The following is a 24,555-nucleotide window of genomic DNA, read 5'->3' as shown; positions in this document are numbered from 1 at the left end:
GTATTTCATTGTATTGCTAATCCAATTCTTTTCTACTTGATACCTTGTGTTAGCTCTCCATGCTTTTGACAAAGTGTAAAAGATGAACTCAAAATGCCATTTTGTTTGGGGGTCAAAACACTCCGAGGCAGTCTGTTTACAAAACTGCGGTAGGTTTTGGAAAATGAGGTTGGAATGTAGTATCTCCAATAAGCAAATGGAGAAAAATATCCTCCACCAGTTCTGAGAATAGACCACAGGGAGAGGACAGGTCATCACAGTGGAGCAGAAAAGAGAAGTACCTGCCGCCTTCCAACGTTCATACGTGTTCTGCCTTCTAACTAAACATCCTCAGACCTGTCGGCAACATTTTCCGAACAGTTGACGCAAAGTTATTGCCGGAAGGTGGAAATTCGTTACAGGAATGATTAATTTCTGTAAAATTGCATCAAGCTGCAATAATACACTCTTGCAATCTCCTTCTTTTGTCATCTCCAAAGGATCATTACATGAATAAAATGTAAACATTCCCGAAGTAACGAGGACCTTGGTGGCCCGTGCTACTTGGGCAGGTGTTGGAAAGGCGTGAGAGGTGGCGTCCAGGGGAGAGCCACAGGGCACCAACTCCTGAGAACTTTCCACACAACAGAGCTGTGGTGTAAAGAGGGGGCGCTCCGACCTCGGCCAGTTGGTCGCACAGCAAACCAAGTGCTCGTGCAGTGACCCCGGGAGGACCGAAGGCCGTCAGCGCGGGCGGTTTCCGCCTGCAGCCGGGCTGCTCTCAGGCGCCCCTTGCTCAGCGCCCCTCTCTGCCAACACTGGAGGCAATCACTGCGGTAATAATAGTGAGTCGTGGAGAGGCGTCCGGCCTTCCGGAGGCGGCGGAGGTTCCCCCTCCCCAGCCACTGCACTCGCAAGTCCCGCGGCGGGGCCCAGAGCCTCCGCCGACCCCACCCGGCCTCTTGGGTCGCCTCTCCGCAGCGCCGCGGCTCGGACCGCTCTCCCACCCGCAGCCGCTGCCGCCCCCGACCCGGGTCTCCCAGGCCGTGACCTCTCCCCTCCCCGGCCGCATCCACCTCCGGCCCGGCCCCCTCCCGCGCGCCCGCCTCCTGGGCCCAGTCGCCCACCGCCCCTCGGACCCTCCCCGCGCCCCCGCCCCTCGTCTCCGGCCCCGCTCGCTCTCCCCCGGCGCTCCGCAGCGGGGCGGGCGGGGCAGGCTGGCGCAGGGGGCGGGGATTTCTGGCACTTTCTGGGCGCCGCGAACGCTCTGCTCCTAGGTTCGCCGGCCGGAAACGTCGGCGACGGAGCCGCACCGCCGCCGAGGCCGCGCCGCCACGCTGACATGGCCAAGTGGGGACAGGGGGACCCGCGCTGGATCGTGGAGGAGCGGGAGGACGGGACCAACGTGAACAACTGGCACTGGTGCGGCCGGGCGGGGGCCAGGGCCGCGGCTTCCGGGCGGGCCTCCTCGCTCGCAAGCTGCCGGGAGGGACGGGAGGGACCCTCAGCGAGCGCCCGGTTCCCGGGTGGAGGGGCGGCCGCGGGTCTCGGGGCGCACCCCTGGCTGCGGCGAGCCCCAGGCGGGAGGAGCGGGGAGGGTTGTGGGGCTGCACAGGTGCAGATGCTTGTCTTAAGCCTCGGGGCTTGGAGAGCCCTTGGAGCCTGCAGACCTGGGTTCTTACCCTCGTTGGCCCTGGGACTTGACTTTGCTGTTTGAAAGTTGGGTTGGGCCCCAGGAGTAGCAGTCATTCCTGACTTACCTCTTCAGCTTTGGCAGTCTGTGACCTCAGGAGCTACCCTCCCGTGGCCCTCCGCCCCAGCCCCTTGAAGTCATGGGGGGAATTAAAATGAAGCAGCAAAGTTTGTGTGTGTTTGTTTTACGTCTGTAGTGGAAAGAACAGGAAAACAGGAATTTGGATCTGAACTCCACATGTAACTTGATGGGTCTCTAGTGAGCCTGCCTTCTAGAAGTTGGAACTAGTTACTCATCCTTTTTCAATCTCATCTAGAGTATGGGCCAATTTCTACCTCCCTCCCCCTTCCGCTTGAGCTTTCAGGAAATGATGTTCTACGCTCCTTTCCTCTGAAGGCTAAGGCTATGCTACCTCGGGACCATCGAGGTGATGCTGAGGCAGGTCCAGGGCAGAACAAGGCTTTAGCCTGTGAGGGCATCCTTTTCCGGGGCGGGGTGGGGGTAGGGGCACATCCTGGCCTGGGGGTGGGAAGGGCTGACCTCTTCTTTCCCAGCCTTGCCACCATGAACACTTAATAGACTTCTTTCAGCTTATTTTCACTCCCCTAAATTGGGAACGTTATTTGGGAAGGTTGTGTGAGATAATGTACGTGTGAAAACACTTAATAATTTGTCTTATTACGATAAAAATTATCTTAGTTATAACTACTTTTTCATGTGGCCCAGGCTTTGCCCCTCCATTTCCAACAGGTGAAATTTCTAGACCTCCTTTCTCCCAAGTAAGCCATGCCTCCCAACATATCTTAAAGCACTGATGAGAATTAGAAGATGTTTGGTAGAAAACTGGTCTGAGAAGTGTGCTTGTAAGTTTGTGGGTGGCAGGTCTCTCACATGGATGAGAGGAATTGGGCAGATGTGGACTGGACCAGGGATGGGCGTGTGGATACCAGCAAGGGCGTCCATTCATGGCTCTGCCCTTCTTCTGGTCCTGGCAGGACAGAGCGGGATGCCACTAGCTGGTCCAAGGGGAGGCTTCGTGAACTCCTGGTGGGTATCACCGTGGAGAATGAGGCTGGCCGCTGCGAGATCAGTGAGCTGAAGCAGGTGGAAGGCGAGGCTTCCTGCAGCAGCCGCAAAGGAAAGCTGATTTTCTTCTATGAGTGGAACATCAAGCTGGGCTGGAAAGGTAACAGGGGCCTCCAGGTGCTGGTAGGGTAGAGTGCAGTGTTGGAGCAGAGTTGGTTGACTCCATTAGTCATTCATTCAGCAGATATTTTTATTTTTGGTTGCACTGAGTCTTTGTTCCTGTGTGTGGGCTTTTTCTAGTTGCTGCGAGCCGGGGCTACTCTTCCTTGTGATGCATGGGCTTCTCATTGCGGTGGCTTCCCTTTTTGCCTAGCGCAGGCCTTAGGCACATGGGTTTCAGTAGTTGCAGCACGTGGGCTTAGTAGTCGAGGTTCACAGGCTTAGTGGTTCAGCTGGCATGTGGATTCTTACTGTACCAAGGATTGAACCTGTGTCCCCTTCATTGGCAGGCTGATTCTTATCCACTGGACCACCAGAGAAGTCCAACAGGCATTTTTAGAACTCCTGCTTGGGCCCCTAAATTGGTGTTTATGGTTGCAGACACCCTTACTACATGTGGAGTTCTTGCCGCACATGCTATGGGCTTCCCTCTCTCCCAGCATTCGGAGCTTCTTGTTGTTCAGTCACTCAGTCATGTCCAACTCTTTGCGACCCCATGAACTGCAGCAAGCCAGGCAAGCCAGAAGATCCTTCACCATCTCATTTGCTCAAACTCATGTCCATTGAGTTGGTTGGTTGTTCTCAGCAGGACTTAGTCGGCCAGGCACTTGTGAGCATTAGTATTTCCTGGAGCTGCCACCTGGACCACTCTTCCCCTGGGTTGTTGCATGCTGGCTCCTTTGGCTCCTTCAGGTTTGCATCCTGAGTACATTCTATAAAAATGTCACCTGTCTCCATTCTATAAAAATATCAGATCCTTTTCTTGTACTGTTTCCCTTCTCTGCTTTGTTTCTCCTGAAAGCACTTATACTTGGCACACTACATGCAGTTATAGTATTACTGTTCTGGATCCCCCTTTCCTCCCCATTCATTGCAGCAGAGATTTTTAAAAATAACATAACACACAGTTTACCTGTTTAAAGTGTACAATTTCCTGGTTTTCAGTATATTCACAGAATATGCGGCCATCACTACAGTCAGTTATAGAACATTTTCATCTCTCCCACAAAAATATTTACCTGTTACTCGCCCAGTCCTTGGCAACCACTGATCTACTTTCTGTCTCCACAGATTTGCCTATTATGGACATTTCTTACGAATGTTATCACACAGTTTTTGGTCTTTTGTGACTTGCTTTTATTTGGCATAATATTTTCAAGGTTCATCTGTCTTATAGCACATTTCATTCTTTTTCATGTTGACTGATGTTCTGTTGTATAGATGTAGCACATTTTGTTTATCTATTCATCAGTTGATAGACATTTTGGTTGTTTTCAGTCTTTGGGTCAGGGACTGATTAGTTTTGTTTACAGATTACTACCTGAAGGGTTGTGTATTTGTTGAATGAATGCATTTCTCCCATGGTGCCTAGCTCCTTTCTGGGTTTGGTTCAGTTCAGTTCAGTCACTCAGTCGTGTCCGACTCTTTGCGACACCAAGAGCTACAGCATGCCAGGCCTCCCTGTCCAACACCAACTCCCAGAGCCCACCCAAACTCATGTCCGTTGAGTCAGTGATGCCATCCAACCTCTCATCCTCTGTCGTCCCCTTCTCCTCCTGCCCTCAGTCTTTCCCAGCATCAGGGTCTTTTCAAATGAGTCAGTTCTTCGCATGAGGTGGCCAAAGTATTGGAGTTTCAGCTTCAACATCAGTCCTTCCAATGAACACCCAGGACTGATCTACTTTAGGATGGACTGGTTGAATCTCAAGAGTCTTTTCCAACACTACGGTTCAAAAGCAACAATTCTTCGGCACTCAGCTTTCCTTATAGTCCAACGCTCACATCCATACATGACTACTGGAAAAACCATAGCCTTGATGAGACGGACCTTTGTCAGCAAAGTAATGTCTCTGCTTTTTAATATGCTGTCTAGGTTGGTCATAACTTTCTTTCCAAGGAACAAGCGTCTTTTAATTTCATGGCTGCAATCACCATCTGCAGTGATTTTGGAACCCCAAAAAATAAAGTCTCTCACTGTTTCCACTGTTTGCCCATCTATTTGCCATGAAGTGATGGGACCAGATGTCATGATCTTAGTTTTCTGAATGTTGAGCTTTAAGCCAACTTTTTCATTCTCTTTCACTTTCATCAAGAGGCTCCTTAGTTCCTCTTCACTTTCTGCCATAAGGGTGGTGTCATCTGCATATGTGAGGTTATTGATATTTCTCGCGGCAATCTTGATTCCAGCTTGTGCTTCCTTCAGCCCAGCATTTCTCATGACGTACTCTGCATATAAGTTAAATAAGCAGGGTGACAATATACAGCCTTGACATACTCCTTTGCCTATTTGGAACCAGTCTGTTGTTCCATGTCCAGTTCTAACTGTTGCTTCCTGACCTGCATACAGGTTTCTCAAGAGGCAGATCAGGTGGTTTGGTATTCCCATCTCTTTCAGAATTTTCCACAGTTTATTGTGATCCACACAGTCAAAGGCTTTGGCATAGTCAATAAAGCAGAAATAGATATTTTTCTGGAACTCGCTTGCTTTTTCAGTGATCCAGCGGATGTTGGCAATTTGATCTCTGGTTCCTCTGCCTTTTCTAAAACCAGCTTGAACATCTGGAAGTTCACGGTTCATGTATTGCTGAAGCCTGGCTTGGAGAATTTTGAGCATTACTTTACTAGCATCTGAGATGAGTGCAATTGTGAGGTAGTTGGAGCATTCTTTGGCATTGCCTTTCTTTGGGATTGGAATGAAAACTGACCTTTTCCAGTCGTGTGGCCACTGCTGAGTTTTCCAAATTTGCTGACATATTGAGTGCAGCCCTTTCACAGCATCATCTTTTAGGATTTGAAATAGCTCAACTGGAATTCCATCACCTCCACTAGCTTCGTTTGTAGTGATGCTTCCTAAGGCCCACTTGACTTCACATTCCAGGATGTCTGGCTCTAGGTGAGTGATCACACCGTTGTGATTAACTGAGTCATGAAGATCTTTTTTTGTACAGTCCTTCTGTGTATTCTTGCCACCTCTTCTTAATATCTTCTGCTTCTGTCAGGTCCATATCATTTCTGTCCTTTATTGAGCCCATCTTTGCATGAAATGTTCCTTTGGTGTCTCTGATTTTCTCGAAGAGATCTCTAGTCTTTCCCATTCTATTGTTTTCCTCTATTGCTTTGCACTGATCACTGAGAAAGGCTTTCTTATCTCTCCTTGCTATTCTTTGGAACTCTGCATTCAAATGGGAATATCTTTCCTTTTCTCCTTTGTTTTTCACTTCTCTTCTATTCACAGCTATTTGTAAGGCCTCCTCAGACAGCCATTTTGCTTTTTTGCATTTCTTTTTCCTGAGAATGGTCTTGATCCCTATCTCCTGTACAGTGTCACAAACCTCTGTCCATAGTTCATCAGGCACTCTGTCTATCAGATCCAGTCCCTTAAATCTATTTGTCACTTCCACTGTATAATCATGAGGGATTTGATTTAGGTCATACCTGAATGGTTTAGTGGTTTTCCCCACTTTCTTCAATTTAAGTCTGAATTTGGCAATAAGGAATTCATGATCTGAGTCACAGTCAGCTCCTGGTCTTGTTTTTGCTGATTGTATAGTGCTTCTCCATCTTTGGCTGCAAAGAATATAATCAGTCTGATTTCGGTGTTAGCCATCTGGTGATGTCCATGTGTAGAGTCTTCTCGTGTGTTGTTGGAAGAGGGTATTTGCTATGACCAGTGCGTTCTCTTGGCAAAACTCGATTAGCCTTTGCCCTGCCTCACTCTGCACTCCAAGGCCAAATTTGCCTGTTACTCCAGGTGTTTCCTGACTTCCTACTTTTGCATTCCAGTCTCCTATAATGAAAAGGACATCTTTTTTGGGTGTTAGTTCTAGAAGGTCTTGTAGGTCTTCATAGAACCGTTCAACTTCAGCTTCTTCAGCGTTACTGGTAGGGGCATAGACTTGGATTACCGTGATATCGAATGGTTTTCCTTTGAAACGAACAGAGATCATTCTGTCGTTTTTGAGATTGCCTCCAAGTACTGCATTTTGTACTCTTTTGTTGACTATGATGGCTCCTCCATTTCTTCTAAGGGATTCCTGCCCACAGTAGTAGATACAATGGTCATCTGAGTTAAATTCACCCATTCCAGTCCATTTTAGTTTGCTGATTCCTGGAATGTTGATGTTCACTCTTGCCATCTCCCGTTTGACCACTTCCAATTTGCCTTGATTCATGGACCTAACATTCCAGATTCCTATGCAATATTGCTCTTTACAGCATTGGACCTTGCTTCTCTCACCAGTCACATCCACAACCGGGTGTTGTTTTTGCTTTGGCTCCATCCCTTCATTCTTTCTTATTTCTCTACTGATCTCCAGTATCATATTGGGCACCTACTGACCTGGGGAGTTCATCTTTCAGTGTCCTATCTTTTTGCCTTTTCATACTGTTCATGGGGTTCTCAAGGCAAGAATGCTGATCAGTTTGCCATTTCCCTCTCCAGTGGACCGCATTCTGTCAGACCTTTCCACCATGCCCTGACTGTCTTGGGTGGCCCCACACGGCATGGCCTAGTTTCCTTGCTGGGTAGACAGCCTATATTCAGTAAATCCTTGTTGAAAAAACGAGGAGCAAGGGTAAGATTTGGTTCTGGAGGATTGTGCTGTGTTAAAGTTTGGGCCTCAGCCCGAGTCGTCTCCATTCTTGAGAGCTGCCCATTTAGTGGCCTTGGGCCTCTGTCCTAGTGACTGTCTTGCTGACTTGAGCCAGGCCAGAGCCCAGGGAGGTGTTTAGTGAGCATCAAAAACAGCCCAACTCCTGCCTTGGAATATTCTGGCTGGAAGTTGCCTATCAGTTGCTGCCTCAGTGGCTCCTGCTGGCTGGATCATAGCAGAGTCTGATTCCTTATACATTCCAGCTCCCCAAGACAGGACTCTGAGAGCCCCAAGGAAGCTTTTGATCTTGTGTCTCTTCCATCTCCCTTAGCTCAAAGCAGCAACCAGCTCCTTTGCAGGATAAGTCCCTGGCAGGAGCCAGAGGGCAGGCACACCAGTGCTTCCCTGACCCCACGTGCTTTCTTTTCTAGTAGTGAGTCCTAGAGGTGCCTAGTGGGACCCGCTGGGGAGGAGGCAGTACTCTGGTCTTGCTTTTTTTTGTTGTTTTAATTAAATTTTAGTTATATTAAATTTCGCTTTTTTCAGCTTTATTGAGATATAGTTGATTTATAACATTGTATGAGGGAAAAGTGTACAGTGTGATGATTTAGTATATGCATATATTGCAAAATGATTCTACAGTAAGGTTAGTTAAAACATCCATCAGCTCATACAGTTGTAGTTTTCTTTGTGTGTATGTTGAGAACCTTTAAGATCTGCTCTTAGCAGTTTTCAAGTGAATAATACTGTACTGCTCACCATGCTGCACATTACTGTCCTCAGAACTTACTCATCAAATAAGCTGAAGTTTGTACAGTTTGTATCTTTTGACCACCTTCACTGCCCTTCCCTCCCCCACCTTGCAAACACCAGTCTACTCAGTTTCTATGAGTTTGGTTTGTCTAGATTACACATATAAATGAGATCATACAGTATTTGATTTTCTCTGACTTATTTCACTTAGCATAATGCCCTCAAGGTCCATCCATGTTGTCACAAATGGCAAGATTTCCCTTCTTTTTTGTGGCTGAATAACATTCCATTGTGTAAATATGTCATGTTCTCTTCATTCATTCATCCATGGATGGACACTTAGGTTTCCACGTCTTGACTACCATAAATAATGCCGTTTTGTACATTGGGGTGAAGATATCTCTTTGAGATAGTGATTCCATTTTCTTTGGCTATATATCCAGAAGTGGAATTGCTACATCATATGGTATTTCTATTTTTAATTTTTTGAGGAACTTCTACTGTTTCCCATGGTTGGCTGCACCAGGTTACTTTCCCACCAGTAATGCATGAGGGTTCTCTTTTCTCCACATTCTCATCAGCAGTTGTTATCGGTTTTTGATAGTAGCCATTCTAACAGGGGTGCAGCAGTATCTCTTTGCGGTTTGGATTGATATTTCCCTGATGATTAGCGATATTGGACACCTTTTCATATACCTGTTGTGCATTTGAATATTTTATTTCATAGGTATTCAGGTCTTTTTCTCATTTTAATGGGTTTTTTTTTTTTTTACTATGGAGTTGTATGAGTTCCGTAGATATTAACTTCTTATCAGATACAGTTTACAGCTATTTTCTCCCATTCTGTTGGCTGTCTTTCAGTTTGTTGTTTGTTTTACCATGCAGAAGCTTTTTAGCTTGACTAGTCCCTCTTGTTTATTTTTGCTTTTGTTATTTGTGCTTTTGGTATCATATCCAAAAATCATTGCAAGACTGACATCAAGGAGCTTTTTCCCTGTTTTTCCCTAGGAGTTTTATGGATTCAGGTCTTTCACTTAAGTTTTTAATGCATTTCAAGTTAATTTTTACATATGGTGTAAGATAGGGGTTCATTTTCATCCTTTTCAAGTGAATATTCCGTTTTCCCAGCACCGTTCACTGAAGACAGAGGCTTCTCGCCACGGAGTAGTTTTGTTGCCCATGTCGTATATTAACTGACCCTGGTGCAAGGGTTTATTTCTGGTCCCTGATTCTTGTCCATTGGTGTGTGTCTTTTTTTATGCCAGTACCGTAATGTTTTACCACTACTGCTTTGTAGTAAACTTTGAAATCAGGAATTGTGATGTCTCCAGCTTTTTTCTTTCTCAGGATTGCTTTGACTATCAAGAGTATTTTCTGATTCTGTGTGAATTTTAGGATTGTTTTTTCTAATTCTGTAAATGCCACTGGAATCTTGATAGAGATTTGCATTGAATGTACAGATGCCTTTGTGTAGTGGGAACATTTTAACAGTATTCTTTCAAGACATGAACATGGTTTATCTTTCATCATTGTCTTACAGTTTTCCATCTACAGATCTTTTACCTCCTAGATAAATTTATTCCTAAGTATTATCCCATTTTTTATGCTATTGTAAATGGAGTATTTACTTTATTTCTTTTTCAGATAGTTCCTTAAGTTAGTGCATAGAAAAGCAACTGATTTTTTTATGTTGATTTTGTATTCTGAAGCTTTACTGAGTTTATTTATTCTAACAGTCTCTTGGATTTTTTTGTATATATGATCATGTCCTACACAAATAGAAGTAATCTTACCTTTTCCTTTCCAATTTGGATGCTTTTATTTATTTTTCTTGCTTGTTTGCTCTGGCTAGGACTTCCAATACTATTCAGTAGGAGTGGTAAAAGTGGGTACCCTTGCCTTATTCCTGATATTAGAGGAAAAGCTTCCAGTATTTCACATGATGAGTATAATGTCAGCTGTGGGGTTGTTACCTATATTGTCTTTATTATAACAGAGATATGTTTCTGTTATACCCAGTTTATTGGTAGTTCTTATTATCAGAGGCCATTGAATTTTCTCAAAAGCTTTTTCTGCATGCATTGAGATGATCATATGATCTTTATCATATGATCTTTAATGTGATGCATGATTTGACTTGGGCATTAAACCATCCTTGCATTCCAGGATTAATTGCATTTGATCATAGTATATGATCCTTTTAATGTGCTGTTGAAGTCAATTTGCCAGTATTTTGTTAAGAATTTTTGCATCTCTATTTATGAGGGATATTTGTGTGTAATTTTTTCTTGTAGCATCCTTAACTGGCTTTGGTATCCTGGTAATACTAGCCTCCTAAAATGAGTCTGAGAATGTTTCCACTCTTCAGTTGTTGGGAAGAATTTGAAAAGGATTGATGTTAGCTGTTTAAATGTTTGGTAGAATTCTCCAGTGAAATCATCTGGTCCTGGGCTTTTCTTTGTTGGAGTTTTTTTTGATTACTGATTTAGTTTTCTTAATTGTAATTGGTCTGTTCAGACTTTCTAGTCCTGAATGCTTCAGGCTTGGTAGGAAATATATTTCTAGGAATTTATCCATTTCTTTTAGGTTGTCCAGTTTTACAGCATTTAATTGTTAACAGTGGTCTCTTATCATCCTTTGTATTTGTGTGGTATCAGTTGTAACGTCTCATCTTTCATTTTTAATTTTATTTGAGCCCTCTTTTTCTCCCCTTGGTTAGTGTAGCTAAAGTTTTGTCAATATTTTTGTCTTTTCAAAGAACCAGCTCTTTATTAATCTTTTCCATTGTTTTCTTATTCTCTGTTTCATTTATTTCTGCTCTAATCTTTATTCCCTTTTTTATTGAGATATAATTGACAAATAATATTATATTCATTTGGGGTTGTAATGACTTTATATTTGTACACATCAAGAAATGGTGACCACAGTAAGTCTAGTTAATATTTATCACCATACAGTTCCAAGTTTTTTTTTTTTCTTAGAATTCTTAGGATTTGCCTTTCAAATATGCAAAATAGTCTTATTATAGTTCCCACACTGTGTATTCCATCTCTATGACTTATTTTTTGTAGCTGGAAATTTGTACTTTTGACCACATTCACCCATTTTACCCATTCTGCCACTCCCTGTTTCCTGCAATCACTGATCTGGTCTCTGTATCTACAACTTTTTTGTTTTCTTTTAGATTCCACATATAGGTGAGATCAAATAGTATTTATTTTTCTTTTGCTTATTTTACTTAATGCCTTCAAGTTCCATCCAGATTGCTGCAAATGGCAAATTTTTTTTCTTTTTTATAGCTAAATAATATTCTGTTGTGTGTATATACTACATTTTCTTTATCCATGCATCTATTGGTGGACACTTAGGTTGCTTCCATGTCTTCACTGTTGTAAATAATACTACAGTGAACACTGGGATGCAGGAATCTTTTTGGATTAGTGTTTTTGTTTCCTTTGGGTATATACTGAGAAGTCAAATTGCTGGATCATATGGTAGTTCTATTTTTAATTTTTGGAGGAACCTTCATTCTGTTTTCCATAGTGGTTACACCAGTTTACATTTCTGCCAACAGTGCACAAGGGTTCCTTTTTTTCCACATCCTTGCCAACACTTATTATTTCTCCCCTTTTTAATAACAGACGGTATAACAGGTTTGAAGTCATAATTCCCTGATGATCATTATTGAGCACAATTTCATGTACCTGTTGGCCATTTGTATGTCTTTTTTTCCTTAATATGTGTATTTTGTTGACGTATAGTTGACTTACAGTGTTTCAGATGCATAGCAAGGTGATTCAGTTACACATAAATACACATACATTATTTTTGAAATTACTTTCCATTATAGGTTATTATATGTTACTGACTATAGTTCCCTGTACTATACAGTAAACCTTTGTTGCTTGTTGAATAGCTATTGTTTTTAATTAGAAATCTAGCATTCTGTTCCTACTAAGTCAAACAAGTGGAATCAAAGTGTCATAAATTTTTTAGTTAGGCAGAAATTCTTATAAGTTTTCTAAAATATATGCATATTATTTATGTATAGGTATACAAAAGTTTTTTTACTGTGCTTGATAAAGGCTTGAGCAAGATAGAAAAGGAGATGGAGAAATTGAAAAACAAACTGAATGGAATGAGAACACTGAATATGAAATAGAAAAAGTGAAACTAAATAAATAAATAAATCACAGTAGTAAAAGTGTTTATCAGTTTTCACAATCAATGGCCAAAAGCAATCAGACAAAATATAGAAGATCATTATAATTGCAAGCCATAATGGGAACATGATTAACCTAACGGTATAAAATAATTACATAGTCAAGCAGGATGATGTGGTAAGCGAAATACATGCACATGTCTTCATCCACCCAGACAGTCTATGTCTTTAGGTTGGTGTATTTAATTTATTTATATGTAAGGTAATTATAGATATGTATGATCCTATTACCATTTTCTTAATTGTTTTGGGTTGGGGCTTCCCTGGTGACTCAGATGGTAAAGCGTCTGCCTGCAATGTGGGAGACCCAGGTTCAATCCCTGGGTTGGAAAGCTCCCCTGGAGAAGGAAATGGCAACTCACTCCAGTATCCTTGCCTGGAAAATTCCATGGACAGAGGAGCCTAGTAGGCTATACTCCATGGGGTCGCAAAGAGTCGTACACAGCTGAGAGACTTCACTTTCTTTCTTTCACTTTCTATTTTCTGTAGGTCTTTTCCTTTTCTTGGGTTTCCTGCATAGAGAAGTTCCTTTAACAATTGTTGTAAAGCTGGTTTGGTAATGCAGAATTCTCTGAACTTTTACTTGGCTATAAAGCTTTTGATTTCTCCATCAAAGTGAAATGAGAATCTTGCTGGGTAGAGTATTTTTGGTTGTAAGTTCTTCCCTTTCATCAATTTAAATATATCATGCTGTTCCCTTCTGGCTTGTAGAGTTTCTGTTGAGAAATCAGGAGTTCTCTTGTATATTATTTGTCATTTTTCCCTTGTTGCTTTTAATATTTTATCTCTGTCTTTCATTTTTGTCAGTTTGATTATTATGTGTCTCAGGGTCTTCCTCAGGTTTTATCCTGCCTGGGACTCTCTGTGCTTCCCGGACTTGGTTGACAAACATGTTTCCTTTTCCATGTTTGGGAAGTTTTCAGCTGTTACCTCTTCAGATATTTTCTCAGGTCCTTTCTCTCTCTGTTCTCCTTCTAGGACCCCAGCAATGTGAATATTGGTGCGTCTAATGTTGTCTCAGAGGAATTTGTATGTATGTCTTCTTTGGAAAAACATCTCTTCAGATTTTCTAACCAGATTGTTTTTTGTTATTGAGTCTTACAAGTTCTTTGGATATTAATCCCTTATCAGTTACATGATTTGCAAATATTTTCTCCCATTCAGTAAGTTTACTTTATTTACTTTGCTGTCCAGAAGCTTTTTAGTTTGACTAATCCTCCTTGTTTATTTTTGCTTTTGGTGTTAAGTCCAAAAATCATCACCAAGACCAGTGTCCAGGAGCTTATCATCTGTGTTTTCTTCTAGGACTTCTTTTTTTTGATTTCAGGTCTTCGGTTCAAGTCTTGGGTTCACTTGGATTAATTTTTTTGTGTGTACGGTATAAGATAGTGGTCCAGTATCATTGTTTCGCTTATGGATGCCAGTTTTCTCAACATTTGTTGAGGAGACAGTCGTTTCCTTACTGTATATTCTTGATTCCGTTGTCTTAGCTTAATTGACCACATAAGCATGGACTTATTTTTGGGCTCTTTATTCTGTCTATTCTATTCTCTATTATCGTTCTGTTGAGCTATGTGCCTGTTTTTATGACAGTACTATACTGTTTTGATTACTATATCTTTATAATATAGTTTGAAATCAAGAAGTGTGATGCCATTAGCTTTGTTGTTTCTCAAGATTGCTTAGGCTATTTGGGGTCTTTGTAGTTCCATACAAATTTTAGGATTTTTTGTTCTATTTCTGTGAAAAATGTAGTGGGAATTTTAACAGGCATTGCATTGAATCTGTAGATTGCTTGTTATTTATTTTCTTCTGTTGACTTTGGGCTTACTTTTTTCTTCTTTTTCTAGTTCCTTGATGTGTAAAGTTAGGCTCTTTATATGAGATTATTTCTTGTATGAGTTTACAGCTACCAACTTCCCTCTTAGAACTGCTTTTGCTGCATCTCATGTGTTTGTGTTTCCATTTTTATTTGTACCAAGATATATTAAAATGTTGCCTTGATTTCTTTAGGCCATTAGTTGTTCAGGAGTATTTTAATTTGCATGTACTTGTGAATTTTCTAGTTTCATATCATTTTGATTGGAAAAGATATTTGTTATAACTTATCTTTAAAAAAATTGTTCAGACTGGTTTTGTGGCCTAACCTATGATTTATTGTAGAAAATGTTCTGTGAGTGCCTGAGAAAAATGCATATTCTGTTGCTGTTTGATGAACTGTTCAGTATATGTTTGTTAGTATATTTGGTCTGTAGTGTTCAGATCTGGTATTTCCTTACTGGTTTTCTGTCTGGATGCTGTATATCCATTGTTGAGAGTAGGGTATTAATGACCCCAACTATTATTGTATTGCTGTTTATTTCTCCTTATAAGTTGTTAGTAATTGCCTTATTTAGGTGCTATTGGATGCTTAAATATAATTGTCGTTATCGTTGATGAATTGACACCTTTGCTTTATATAATGACCTTCTTTCTTTTGATCATTTTAGCTGAAAGTCTATTTGTTTAATATAAGTATAGCTACTTCTACTTTCTTTTGGTTAACATTTGCTTGAAATTTCTTTTTCCACCCTCTGCTCTTGGTTTATGTGTACCCTTAAAGCTAACGTGAGTCTTGTAGAGAGACTGTCTATTGTAGAGAGACTGTCATGTTGTTGGATATTGATTTTTTAATCTATTCAGCCATTCTGTGCCTTTTGATTGAGGAATTTAATCTGTTTATTTTTAAAGTAACTATTGATAGGTAAGGACTTACACCTCTCTTGCCTGCTCCATAGTCCTTTGATACTTTTTTGAGGTGATATGTTTTGACTCTTATCATAATCTTTTGTGGTTTTTCCTTTGTGGTTATCTGGAGGTGTATATAAAATATATTTATTTATAACATCCTATTTAAACTGATAACTTAATTTTGGTAGCGTACAGAAATTTATACTTCTTCACCTTTCACATTTTAGGTTGTTGATGCTACAGTTTACATATTTTTACATTGTAGAAGTTTTCATAGTTATAGTTAAATTCTCATAGTTATGGTTATTTAAGTACATTTGTTTTTTAACTTTTAATGCAGACTTGTAAGAGAACTACATATTACCATTGCAATTTTAGATAATCTGATTTTGACTGTATATTTACCGTTACCAATGAGTTTTACACATTCATGTTTTTATCATGCTAACTAGCATCCTTTTATTTCAGCTTGATGAATGTTCTTTAGCATCTCTTGTAAGGCAGGTTTAGTGACATTGAGTCTCCATGAGCTTTTATTTGTTTGGGAATATCTTTGTCTCTCTTTTACTTCTGAAAGGAAGCTTTTCTGGGTGTAGTGTTCTTGGTTGACATACTGTTTCTTTTAGTATTTTGAGTATATCATCCCACTGCTGGCCTGTCAAGTTCCTCCTGTGAAATCTACCTGTAGCCTTATGGAAGCTCCCTTGTTTGTGAAGAGTCCCTTTTCTCCTGCTTTCAAAATTTTTTGTTTTTGACTTCTGACAGTCCAATTCTTATGTGTCTTGATGTAGCTTTTTTTTTTTTTTTTTGAGTTCAGCCTACTTGGGGGACCATTGGGCCTTATGAATCTGGATGTGCATTTCTCTTCCCAGGTTTGGGAAGTTTTCAACCATTATTGTTTTAAATAGACTTTCTGGCCCTTTCTTTCTCTCCTTCTGGAACTTCCATAATGAACATATTGTTTCATTTGATGGTATCACATGAGTCTTCTGTTCTTTCTTCACTCTTTTTCTTTCTTTTTGTTTGTTTCTTTGACTGGATAATTTCGAATAACCCATATTCTAGTGTACTCATTGTTTTCTTCTACTAGGTCAAGTTAGCTGTGGAAGCTCTCTATTGAATTCTTCAGTAGAGTCATTGTATTCTTTTGCTCCAACTGTTTGTGGGCTTTTTTTTTTTTTTTTTAACACTTTCTGTTTCTTTTTTTAACTTGTTTTCTTCATGCATTGTTTTCCTAATTTTGTTTAGTTGTCTGTGTGTTCTTGTAGTTCGCTGAATTCTTTGAATTCAGATTTATTATGAATTCCAGGTCATATAGTTCATGCATCTCCATTTATTTAGGGTCAGTTATGGAGCTTTATTAGGTTCTTTTGGTGTTCTCATGTTTGCATGTTTTTTTTCTTGAACGTTGTTTCTTTGCATTAGTAGCTGCATGTGTAAGTAATTGGTCTCTTCTTCTATGTTTTACCGGAGAAGGCGATGGCACCCCACTCCAATCCTATTGCCTGGAAAATCCCATGGACGGAGGAGCCTGGTAGGCTGCAGTCCATGGGGTCGCAAAGAGTCGGACATGACTGAGCGACTTCACTTTCACTTTTCACCTTCATGCGTTGGAGAAGGAAATGGCAACCCACTCCAGCGTTCTTGCCTGGAGAATCCCAGGGACTGGGGAGCCTGGTGGGCTGCCATCTGTGGGGTCGCACAGAGTCGGACATGACTGAAGTGACTTAGCAGCAGCAGCAGCATTGGATGTATCAGCTTGTAATGTCCATGGGTGGGCAAGACTTGCTGCCAGGGTCTCCAGTTGAGTGTGCTCTGAGGTCGGGTTGGCGGGTTACCAATGGCTGGCCTTTATGGTTGGGTGAGTCAACTTACTCCATGTTCAAGCAGGGCTGCTCAGTGGGCTCCTGGACCAGGCAGGGTTGCTGGCTGTGCTCCACGGTTACATGGGGCATTAGCTGTGCTCTGCAGTTACCTCTGGTCAGGCAGAATCACTGGCTGTGTTCCTTGGCAGGGTGGTGCCACTGGTTGGGTTCCATGCTTGGGCAGGGTTCTGAGCTGGGCTCTGCCATCACTCCTGGTTGAGTGGGGTCTCAGGCTCTGCTCCCTGACAGCTGGTGCTCCTGGGTGGACTCTGTTCAGGCAGAACTGCAGGCAGAGTTCTTGGTAGGACCTTAACCTCCATTGTGTTCTGTGATCAGATGGAGACACAGATTGTGCCTTGAAGTTGGGCAGGGCTGCAGGCTTGGCTTCACCATCCATAGGCCGCTGGGTATGCTGGGCTCTCTGGTCAAGAGAGGCTTTCACCTGTTTCCTGCAGTTGAGGGGCTAGAGGCTGTTCTCTGTGGGGTAGGGTCACTGCTGAGCTTCTTGTCTGGACAAGGCCCCAAGCTGTGTTAAGCAATTGAGCAGGGCTGTAGGCTCCACTCCGAGGCCACTTGGGGTCACTGTTCAGGCTCCCTGGCTACACAGGGCCGGAGGCTGTACTCTGTAGTCGGGCAAGACTGCTGGTGCAGCTCCCTGCCCAAGGGGGCTGTGTGGATGGGCTCCAGGGCTGCCCGGGTCCTCTGGTCCAACTTCCTGGACGGTCAGGCTGGGAAGCCACACTCAGCAGTTGAGTGGAGCTGTGAATTTGCTTCCCCACCTTTGTGAGACTCCCCAGCTGGCCTTGGCCTGTCGCGTGGGGACCCACATCAAGCAGAATTGCCAGCTGAGCTCTGCTCGTGAACTGCCTCAAGCAGGAACAGGGTCCATCCAGGTTTGAGCAGTGGCTGCTGAAAGCCCGAGTCCCTGTGGCTTCCGCATGTTGAGACCCCTGTTGGCCTCCGAGGAAGCATCCAACGATGCCGCGGAGCCTGCTCTCTTTGCTGCTGAAAACCTGCAGTGGGGGCCTCTCCGGGGGACTCTGTGCTGGCCTCAGGGGCCAGTTTGGTCAGAGCGTCAGCACTCCTCGTACCCTCTGCTGCAGTCCTCTTCTGTCTCTGGTCCAGAAGCATGCATCAGCCTCACCTCTGGGTTTGGGATTTTCACAGTGGTGTCTTGTCCCTGCGTAGGTGCTAGTTGCTCTTCTTGTGAGGGGGGCTGAAGTTGGGAATGACCTGTGTCACTGTCTTGATGTCACTGAAGTCAACACCCGGTGTTGAAAGACATTAGCTGCATGGGGGAGTCCACACAGACTTCCCCACCTCCCTTCCCTTCCCTCTTTCTGTGATCAGAACTCAGTGTCCCTTTTTGCCTTCCTGTGCCTTTTGTGACTTTTCTTCAGGATAGTCCTTTATCATGCTTTGACTTGGTAAAGAATATTGGGGGATGAAAAAAGAAACACTGGTTAACAGACCTACTTCACTCCCATGCTTCCATGTGGACCCTGATTTCATGTGCACTTAAAAAAAAAAAGTCTAATAATGGCACTGTTCTTTTTTTAATTTTCTGGCCGTGCCATGTGGCCCATGGGATCTTAGGTCCCAGACCAGGGACCAAGCCCTTTCCCCCTGCAGTGGAAGCACCGATTTTTAACCACAGGACCACCAGGGAAATCCCTTGTCTGCACTTCAATTGCCCCCCGCCCAGCTTTCTTAGGCACTTAACCTCTGATGTGGGCCAGGAGAGCAGGGTCGGTTTGGACATGCATATGATGGGCGTTTGTGGGGGAAGGCTGCGCCCTGTGAGGGTAGGCTGTTCAGTTAGGCAGGGCAGTTTTACATAAACTAGTTGTTACTTTGTAATTGACAGAACACATTTTGCTCATTTTAGGTATCATTAGAGAATCTGGTGCGAAGCACAAGGGGTTGATTGAAATACCCAGCCTGTCTGAAGAAAATGAAGTAGATGACACTGAGGTGAGGTATCTGATGGAATTCTTTCCTTTGTTTTTAAATCAAGTTTCTGCTATACATATTGGGCAGTTGAAAACCTGTGCCTGTGCGGTAGTTCTGGTGAGCAGTGAAGTGCTTGTTTGCTGAGAAGGAAGCTGTGCTGTGGGGAGGTGGGGTGGGGTGTGGGCAGAGTGATGTGGTAGGAAGGGCATGCCTGGGAAGCCATGGACTGCACCCTCCATGGCCTCCTCATCACCTTTCAAAGGTGTCATCAGATGCATGTAACTGTATACTGGGAAGTGCTCAGGTATCGTGCACAGCTTGGTGAATGGGATTTTGTATCTCCTCCTCTGCGTCTTTACTCTTTCCCTTTAATAGTGAAAATTCTCGGCTTTTCGCCATGATCTCCCTTGGTTGTATCACATTTTTTTGGACATAAGTTAGTATGCGTGTTGGTTTTGACTGGCTCTTCTCGTCGTCGGGGGGAGGGGAGAGAGCCTATGTGACTCCCATGCTTGGTTTGCAGTTAGTGTCCACTTGTAAGATAAAAGCTTGGTTGTGGGGCAAGACCTTTTGTATGATAGCTGTATTTTCCAGATGACAGTCTGACAGGGTCTTTGTTGATTTGTGAACATATTTAGTGTGAAGGCTTTCAGGATAGTAAGATACACTGAACTACCAGGAGTTGCCTTTCTTAAAGGCTATGAACTGCCCTAAAAGTGGTAGCTTCAAATGTGTGGTCAGTGTACTCAGGGCCTGTGACTTGACTTTGCTCTGTCCACATCCATCAGCTCAGAAGTGTTTTAGCAGCATATTAAGTTGGTCTTTTCGATTCAGCCCTTGGTAGTACTGCAGAACAAACTAATGTAGAACTGGGCCCGGGGAGCAGGCCCACCTCAACTGAATCACAGGGATGTGAAGAGAGTTTCAAACCAATACCTCTTCTTTCTGAGAATACCAGAGGCACCCCAGAGCAGCATTTTGATGTTTCCCTCTCCCCGTTTCCTCCTCTCTCCTCCTGTCCTAGCCTTGCCTTCTTTCCTCCCCCTCTTCCTCTCTATCCCAACTCTCCTCCTTGCCAAAAAAAAAAAAAGTGTAGCCCAAGACCAGGATATGTGGGAACCTGATTTTCCTAATTAACTGAATTTGGGACTCTAGACAAGCACTGTTCAATAGATACATAATGCAAGCCATATAAAGAACTTAAAATTTTCTAGCAGCTGTTTTAGAAATATTTAAAAGAAACATGTAAAATTAGTTTTAATACTTTTTATTTTACCCAAAATATAAAAATACCATTTTAACATGTAATTAGTATCAAGGTTATTCATGAGATTATTTTTTATTCCTTTGGTGCTAAGTCGTTAAAGTCTGGTGTATGTGTGTAATTTTACACTTTGAACGCATCTCAGTGGGTGCTCAGTAGCCACATGTGGCCAAGCAGCTGCTATATTGAACAGCACGTTTCTAGACTCTGAACACCATGGACTACCTCATCAGTATGATACATACACACATAAAATATATGCAGATTAGGAGTTCACATTCTAAGAAGTCCCTTCAAGTTTTGGCTACCAGTTGCAGTAGACACTTGATTAAAAAACTCTTACATCTTCTCAAACTATATGAAAAAACCTGTCACGTCTCTCTCTCTTACATCACTTCTTTCCCTTCCCTTGCCATCACAGTTTCCTCATCCATTTGTCCCAGTATTGTAAGAATACGTCAAACCAGATTTTTCTTTGGTTTGTATTTTTCTGATTTGTAGGTGAACGTGAGTAAAAAGAAAGGAGATGGGGATATTCTGAAGGATCTTATGAAAACTGCAGGCACCGCCAAGGTCAGGGAAGCCCTTGGAGATTACCTGAAGGCACTTAAGACGGGTAAAGAAGGCATCCTTGTGAACTAGAGGGTCCCTTTTCCATTTACCCAAATAATGCTCTGCATTGTAGTCTGGATTCCCAGGTTAGGCCAATGTCCCAGGTTCCAGAGACAGCTCTTTATGCTACACAATAAATTGTAGTCTGGAGGTTGAGATCTAGTCATGAATTAGACCATAATTAGTGCTTATCAGTATTCTATACAGCATGAACCATTTTGCCTACAGAATTGTTGAGTTTCTGGAATGATAATTATTTAATCAGTTGTTTTTATAATTATCTAATGTCTGTCTTCCCTGCTAGAGTATAAGCTTCATGAGGGCATGGAAGGACTCTGTCCTGTTTACTGCTGTGTCTCTAACGTCTAGCACAATGCCTGATATATATAGTAGATGCTTAATAAATCTTTGTTGAATGAGTGAATGAAAGTGACTATAGGTATTACAGGTGTAGCTGGAAACTTACTCAGATAATCCCTGCACTGAGTGGAACTGAGGTTGTCTTCTTTGCTAAATTAGAGAAGCTCCCTGCCAGGTAAAATAGCCAGCAGGGCTTGTATGTCTGCACCTCATCCTTGGACTCTGCTGAGTATCTCAGTGTTGGCATAGATGGGTTTGGGGTTTACTTTTCTTGCGAGATCACACATGCTGCTGCCACAGGCTCGAATGGAGACCAAGCTTTGTGAGGTGGTGGTGGTGAAGCGGTGAGCCAAGTGTCTGGTTTTGATAGTAAGTGACGGTCATAAAGCTATTAGTAAAGTGTATAAAGTGGAGCTTTTTGGAAAACAGCATTTGAAAATGCTATTTTTGTCAAGAACTAGGTAAAAGTGAGGCATTCAGTAAAAAGAAAAGGATAAAAGACATTTGTTGCTGCAGAACTCATGTTAATGATTAGTTTTATATGTAGAGATACAGAATGGTCTTGAAATTCTCAAAATGCTATAGGAATTCTTTCTATAAATGTGTTTCTTTATATTCTTATATACTGTTTTCAGTTTTCTGCCTATTTGTGCTGGAAGGGAAAAGTTGCTTTATTAAAGTCATTGCTCATATGTTTCCTTTATAGAATTTACAATGGGAATGATTTTACCAACCAAAGCTATGGCAGCCCAGGAATTGACAGTTAAAAGGAAACTGACTGAGAATACCTTGCAGGTGTGACCTCTGGTGGACGATATGTAGGGAGGGGGGAAAGGAGGTGCTTAGTGTGTGCATGCGTGCAAGCTCCGTCATGTCCTACTCTGTGCGACCCCACGGGCTGTAGCCCGCCAGGCTCAAAGGCTTCAAAGCTTCAAGAGCCTGTGACGATGGAGGACTATACAAGATATTGAGGAGAGCCAGTTAATCCACCCTTGCATCTCCTGCCATTTTGGGGGGAAATGATGAAATGAGACTTTCATCCTTGATGGAAGGGATTGTATAAACTAGCCTTTTTGTTAAATATTGAATTTAGTTCAGGACAGTGCTGTTTTGTAGTCGTTACACTACAAAGTCACAAAGGTGACTTTGAAGTTCACATACCACAATGGAAGGAGCATCTCTCCGCTTTTGGAGGATTGGTTTTAGATCTTGTTCTTGGGACTATGATGATGGGAAGTTTGACACCTTTTGGCCTTAAGTGCTGTGTCCTTCACCTGCTTATCTTTATGTCCCCTGGGCCATAGTTACATATCCAAGTAGGATTTGGGCTGTGAAGCCCTAGTCTGGAGGTGGAACAGAGCAAAGAAACTGTTTCCAAAATAAAGACTAGAATTGGTGGTGCTTAAAAAGGCTTTTTATGGAAGGATAATGTTTGGGACATTGTGGTATTTAACTGAGACTGTAAAAGTGAATTTCTAGAATCTCTTGTCATGCTCATTATGCTTTGGAACCTTTTCTTTTGAGATTCAGACCTCCTCTCCGGTGGCACTGGGTGTAAGGATTCCCACTGTGGCTCTGCACATGACGGAACTCTTTGACACAGCTATTGAGCAGCTGTACAGAATCTTCACTGTGAAAGATGTAAGTAACATCGCAGTATCTGGAATCAGAAATGCTGACTGGGAGAGAATATGCCATTAAGAACTGAAGCTGGTTTTTGGTTTCCTACATGACTATGTTTTTCTGATTGAAGGGATCTAGTAATCTTTAGGATAGCTCGAGGAGAGGGGTAAGCTATCCTAAGGATTTGAGGGCAGAAAAGATGGGTGTTTGGGAGCCGGGGTGGGGAAGTTTGCCAGCATTGAGATTTGGAACAATCTACTGAGGCTGTAATTAAAAGCTATGTTTTCACAATTAAAAACAAACCCAACCACAGTAACTGTTATGTTATACATTTAGGTTGAAAACATGACAGCACATGCCAGAATAACATGTGTATTGTATGTTTTGCTTGGTTAGTTGGTGCAAAAATTTTCTAAATCTCCCGCTGTATTAGAAGCTGAAAAGGGAGGGAAGTTCCAAATGTTTGATGGAAACATCACCGGTGAATATACAGAACTGGTAAGTAATCTTAGGTTAAAGGAAAGTAAGCTAGACTCTTCAGTTAAAATGCTTTATTCATGCTGTTTTTAAAAGTGCTTCGGTTTTTATCTGAGCTCACAGAAACTTGAGCGCTTTATAAAGTTGGTTATGGGGCAAATGAAAAATTTATATTTACTAAGTAATAATAAAGATGAAACCTTAGTTTCACAGCAGTTGTGCCACTGTTTATGACTTTTAGAAGATGCAAGTACAGTTCCCCCCAACTCTTGGGTCTAGAAGTTTCAGGTCTCTGCCACTAGTATGTGTGTTGCCAAATGTCAGCTGCCTTCCTGTTGACAGCAGCTCTGTACTGGCTACCACACTTCTGTCTGGTGTTATTGCTGTTACATTTTGGCACTAAGGCCATTGAATCCTCAATGGTGCTGGCATATAAACCAAGTTGGGAGTGTATGTTCATTGATTACTTCTCGTATTTCTCCCATAGGGGCTTTCATGAAAGGATTTGGTGTTTTTCTTTGTTGTAGTATTGTACAAAGTTTTAAAAGATGTTTTCAGTGGAATTTCCCCTTTGTTTTCAGTTAACAAATAAAAAGATCGTCATGAAATGGAGATTTAGGAACTGGCCAGAAGGTATGTTATTAGCACCATTTAAGTCCAAAAACACTTCAAGTATTCTACCCCCTACTATGAAAAGCAAATAGTGGTACTGTATGGATAAATTCTTTTCATAGTACAGTAATAAACTTTCCTTTTTTGTAATGAACGTTCCTTTTTTTCTTCCAGAACACTATGCAATAGTTGCACTGAATTTTGTGCCTACGCTAGAGCAAACGGAATTACAATTGGACTGTAAAGGAGTTCCTATCTGTGAAAAAGAGAACATGAAATTTTGTTGGCAGAAGCAGCATTTTGAAGAAATAAAAGGTTTACTGCAGCTGACCACCCTAAATGGTTGAGTTAGTTCGAAGATTTTATAAGGGCATTACTTTTTGTAAGCAGAAAGTATCATGTTTACCTCTTCCTCTATTGTTCCTTTAAAAAATATATACTCTAATTTATACTAGATGAAATCCACGAACTAATACAGAATTGAAAGCACTGTTTGAATCTTTATTTACTATGACTAGACTCTGCACTGAGCTAAAAGCAAGCAATGTGAAATTAGACTGTTAAATGTTACCGTC

The 24,555-nt window shown here is 42.2% G+C and overlaps 1 protein-coding gene across 3 annotated transcripts; it reads left to right on the top strand.

Moving 5' to 3' along the window:
* Positions 1-1,254: 1,254 nt before the first annotated feature.
* On the top strand, positions 1,255-24,469 carry LOC145544979 (activator of 90 kDa heat shock protein ATPase homolog 2). Of its 3 annotated transcripts, none has more exons than XM_081588476.1 (9): positions 1,255-1,401; positions 2,668-2,858; positions 18,968-19,053; positions 20,798-20,912; positions 21,975-22,063; positions 22,799-22,909; positions 23,288-23,389; positions 23,950-24,001; positions 24,155-24,469. In XM_081588476.1, the coding sequence occupies exons 1-9, from the start codon at positions 1,322-1,324 to the stop codon at positions 24,325-24,327; spliced, it is 999 nt and encodes a 332-aa protein (XP_081444602.1). In that variant the 5' UTR covers positions 1,255-1,321; the 3' UTR covers positions 24,328-24,469. The 3 variants fall into 3 exon arrangements, with proteins under 3 accessions (XP_081444602.1, XP_081444601.1, XP_081444603.1); XM_081588475.1 differs by having other exon boundaries at positions 22,793-22,909; XM_081588477.1 differs by lacking the exon at positions 23,288-23,389 and having other exon boundaries at positions 1,264-1,401; positions 22,793-22,909.
* Positions 24,470-24,555: the final 86 nt, after the last annotated feature.

Source organism: Giraffa tippelskirchi, chromosome 4 (assembly GCF_054371585.1).
Source record: "Giraffa tippelskirchi isolate mGirTip1 chromosome 4, T2T-mGirTip1v1.2.pri, whole genome shotgun sequence".
Taxonomy (NCBI): domain Eukaryota; kingdom Metazoa; phylum Chordata; class Mammalia; order Artiodactyla; family Giraffidae; genus Giraffa; species Giraffa tippelskirchi.
This window is presented reverse-complemented; position numbering and strand designations above follow the sequence as displayed.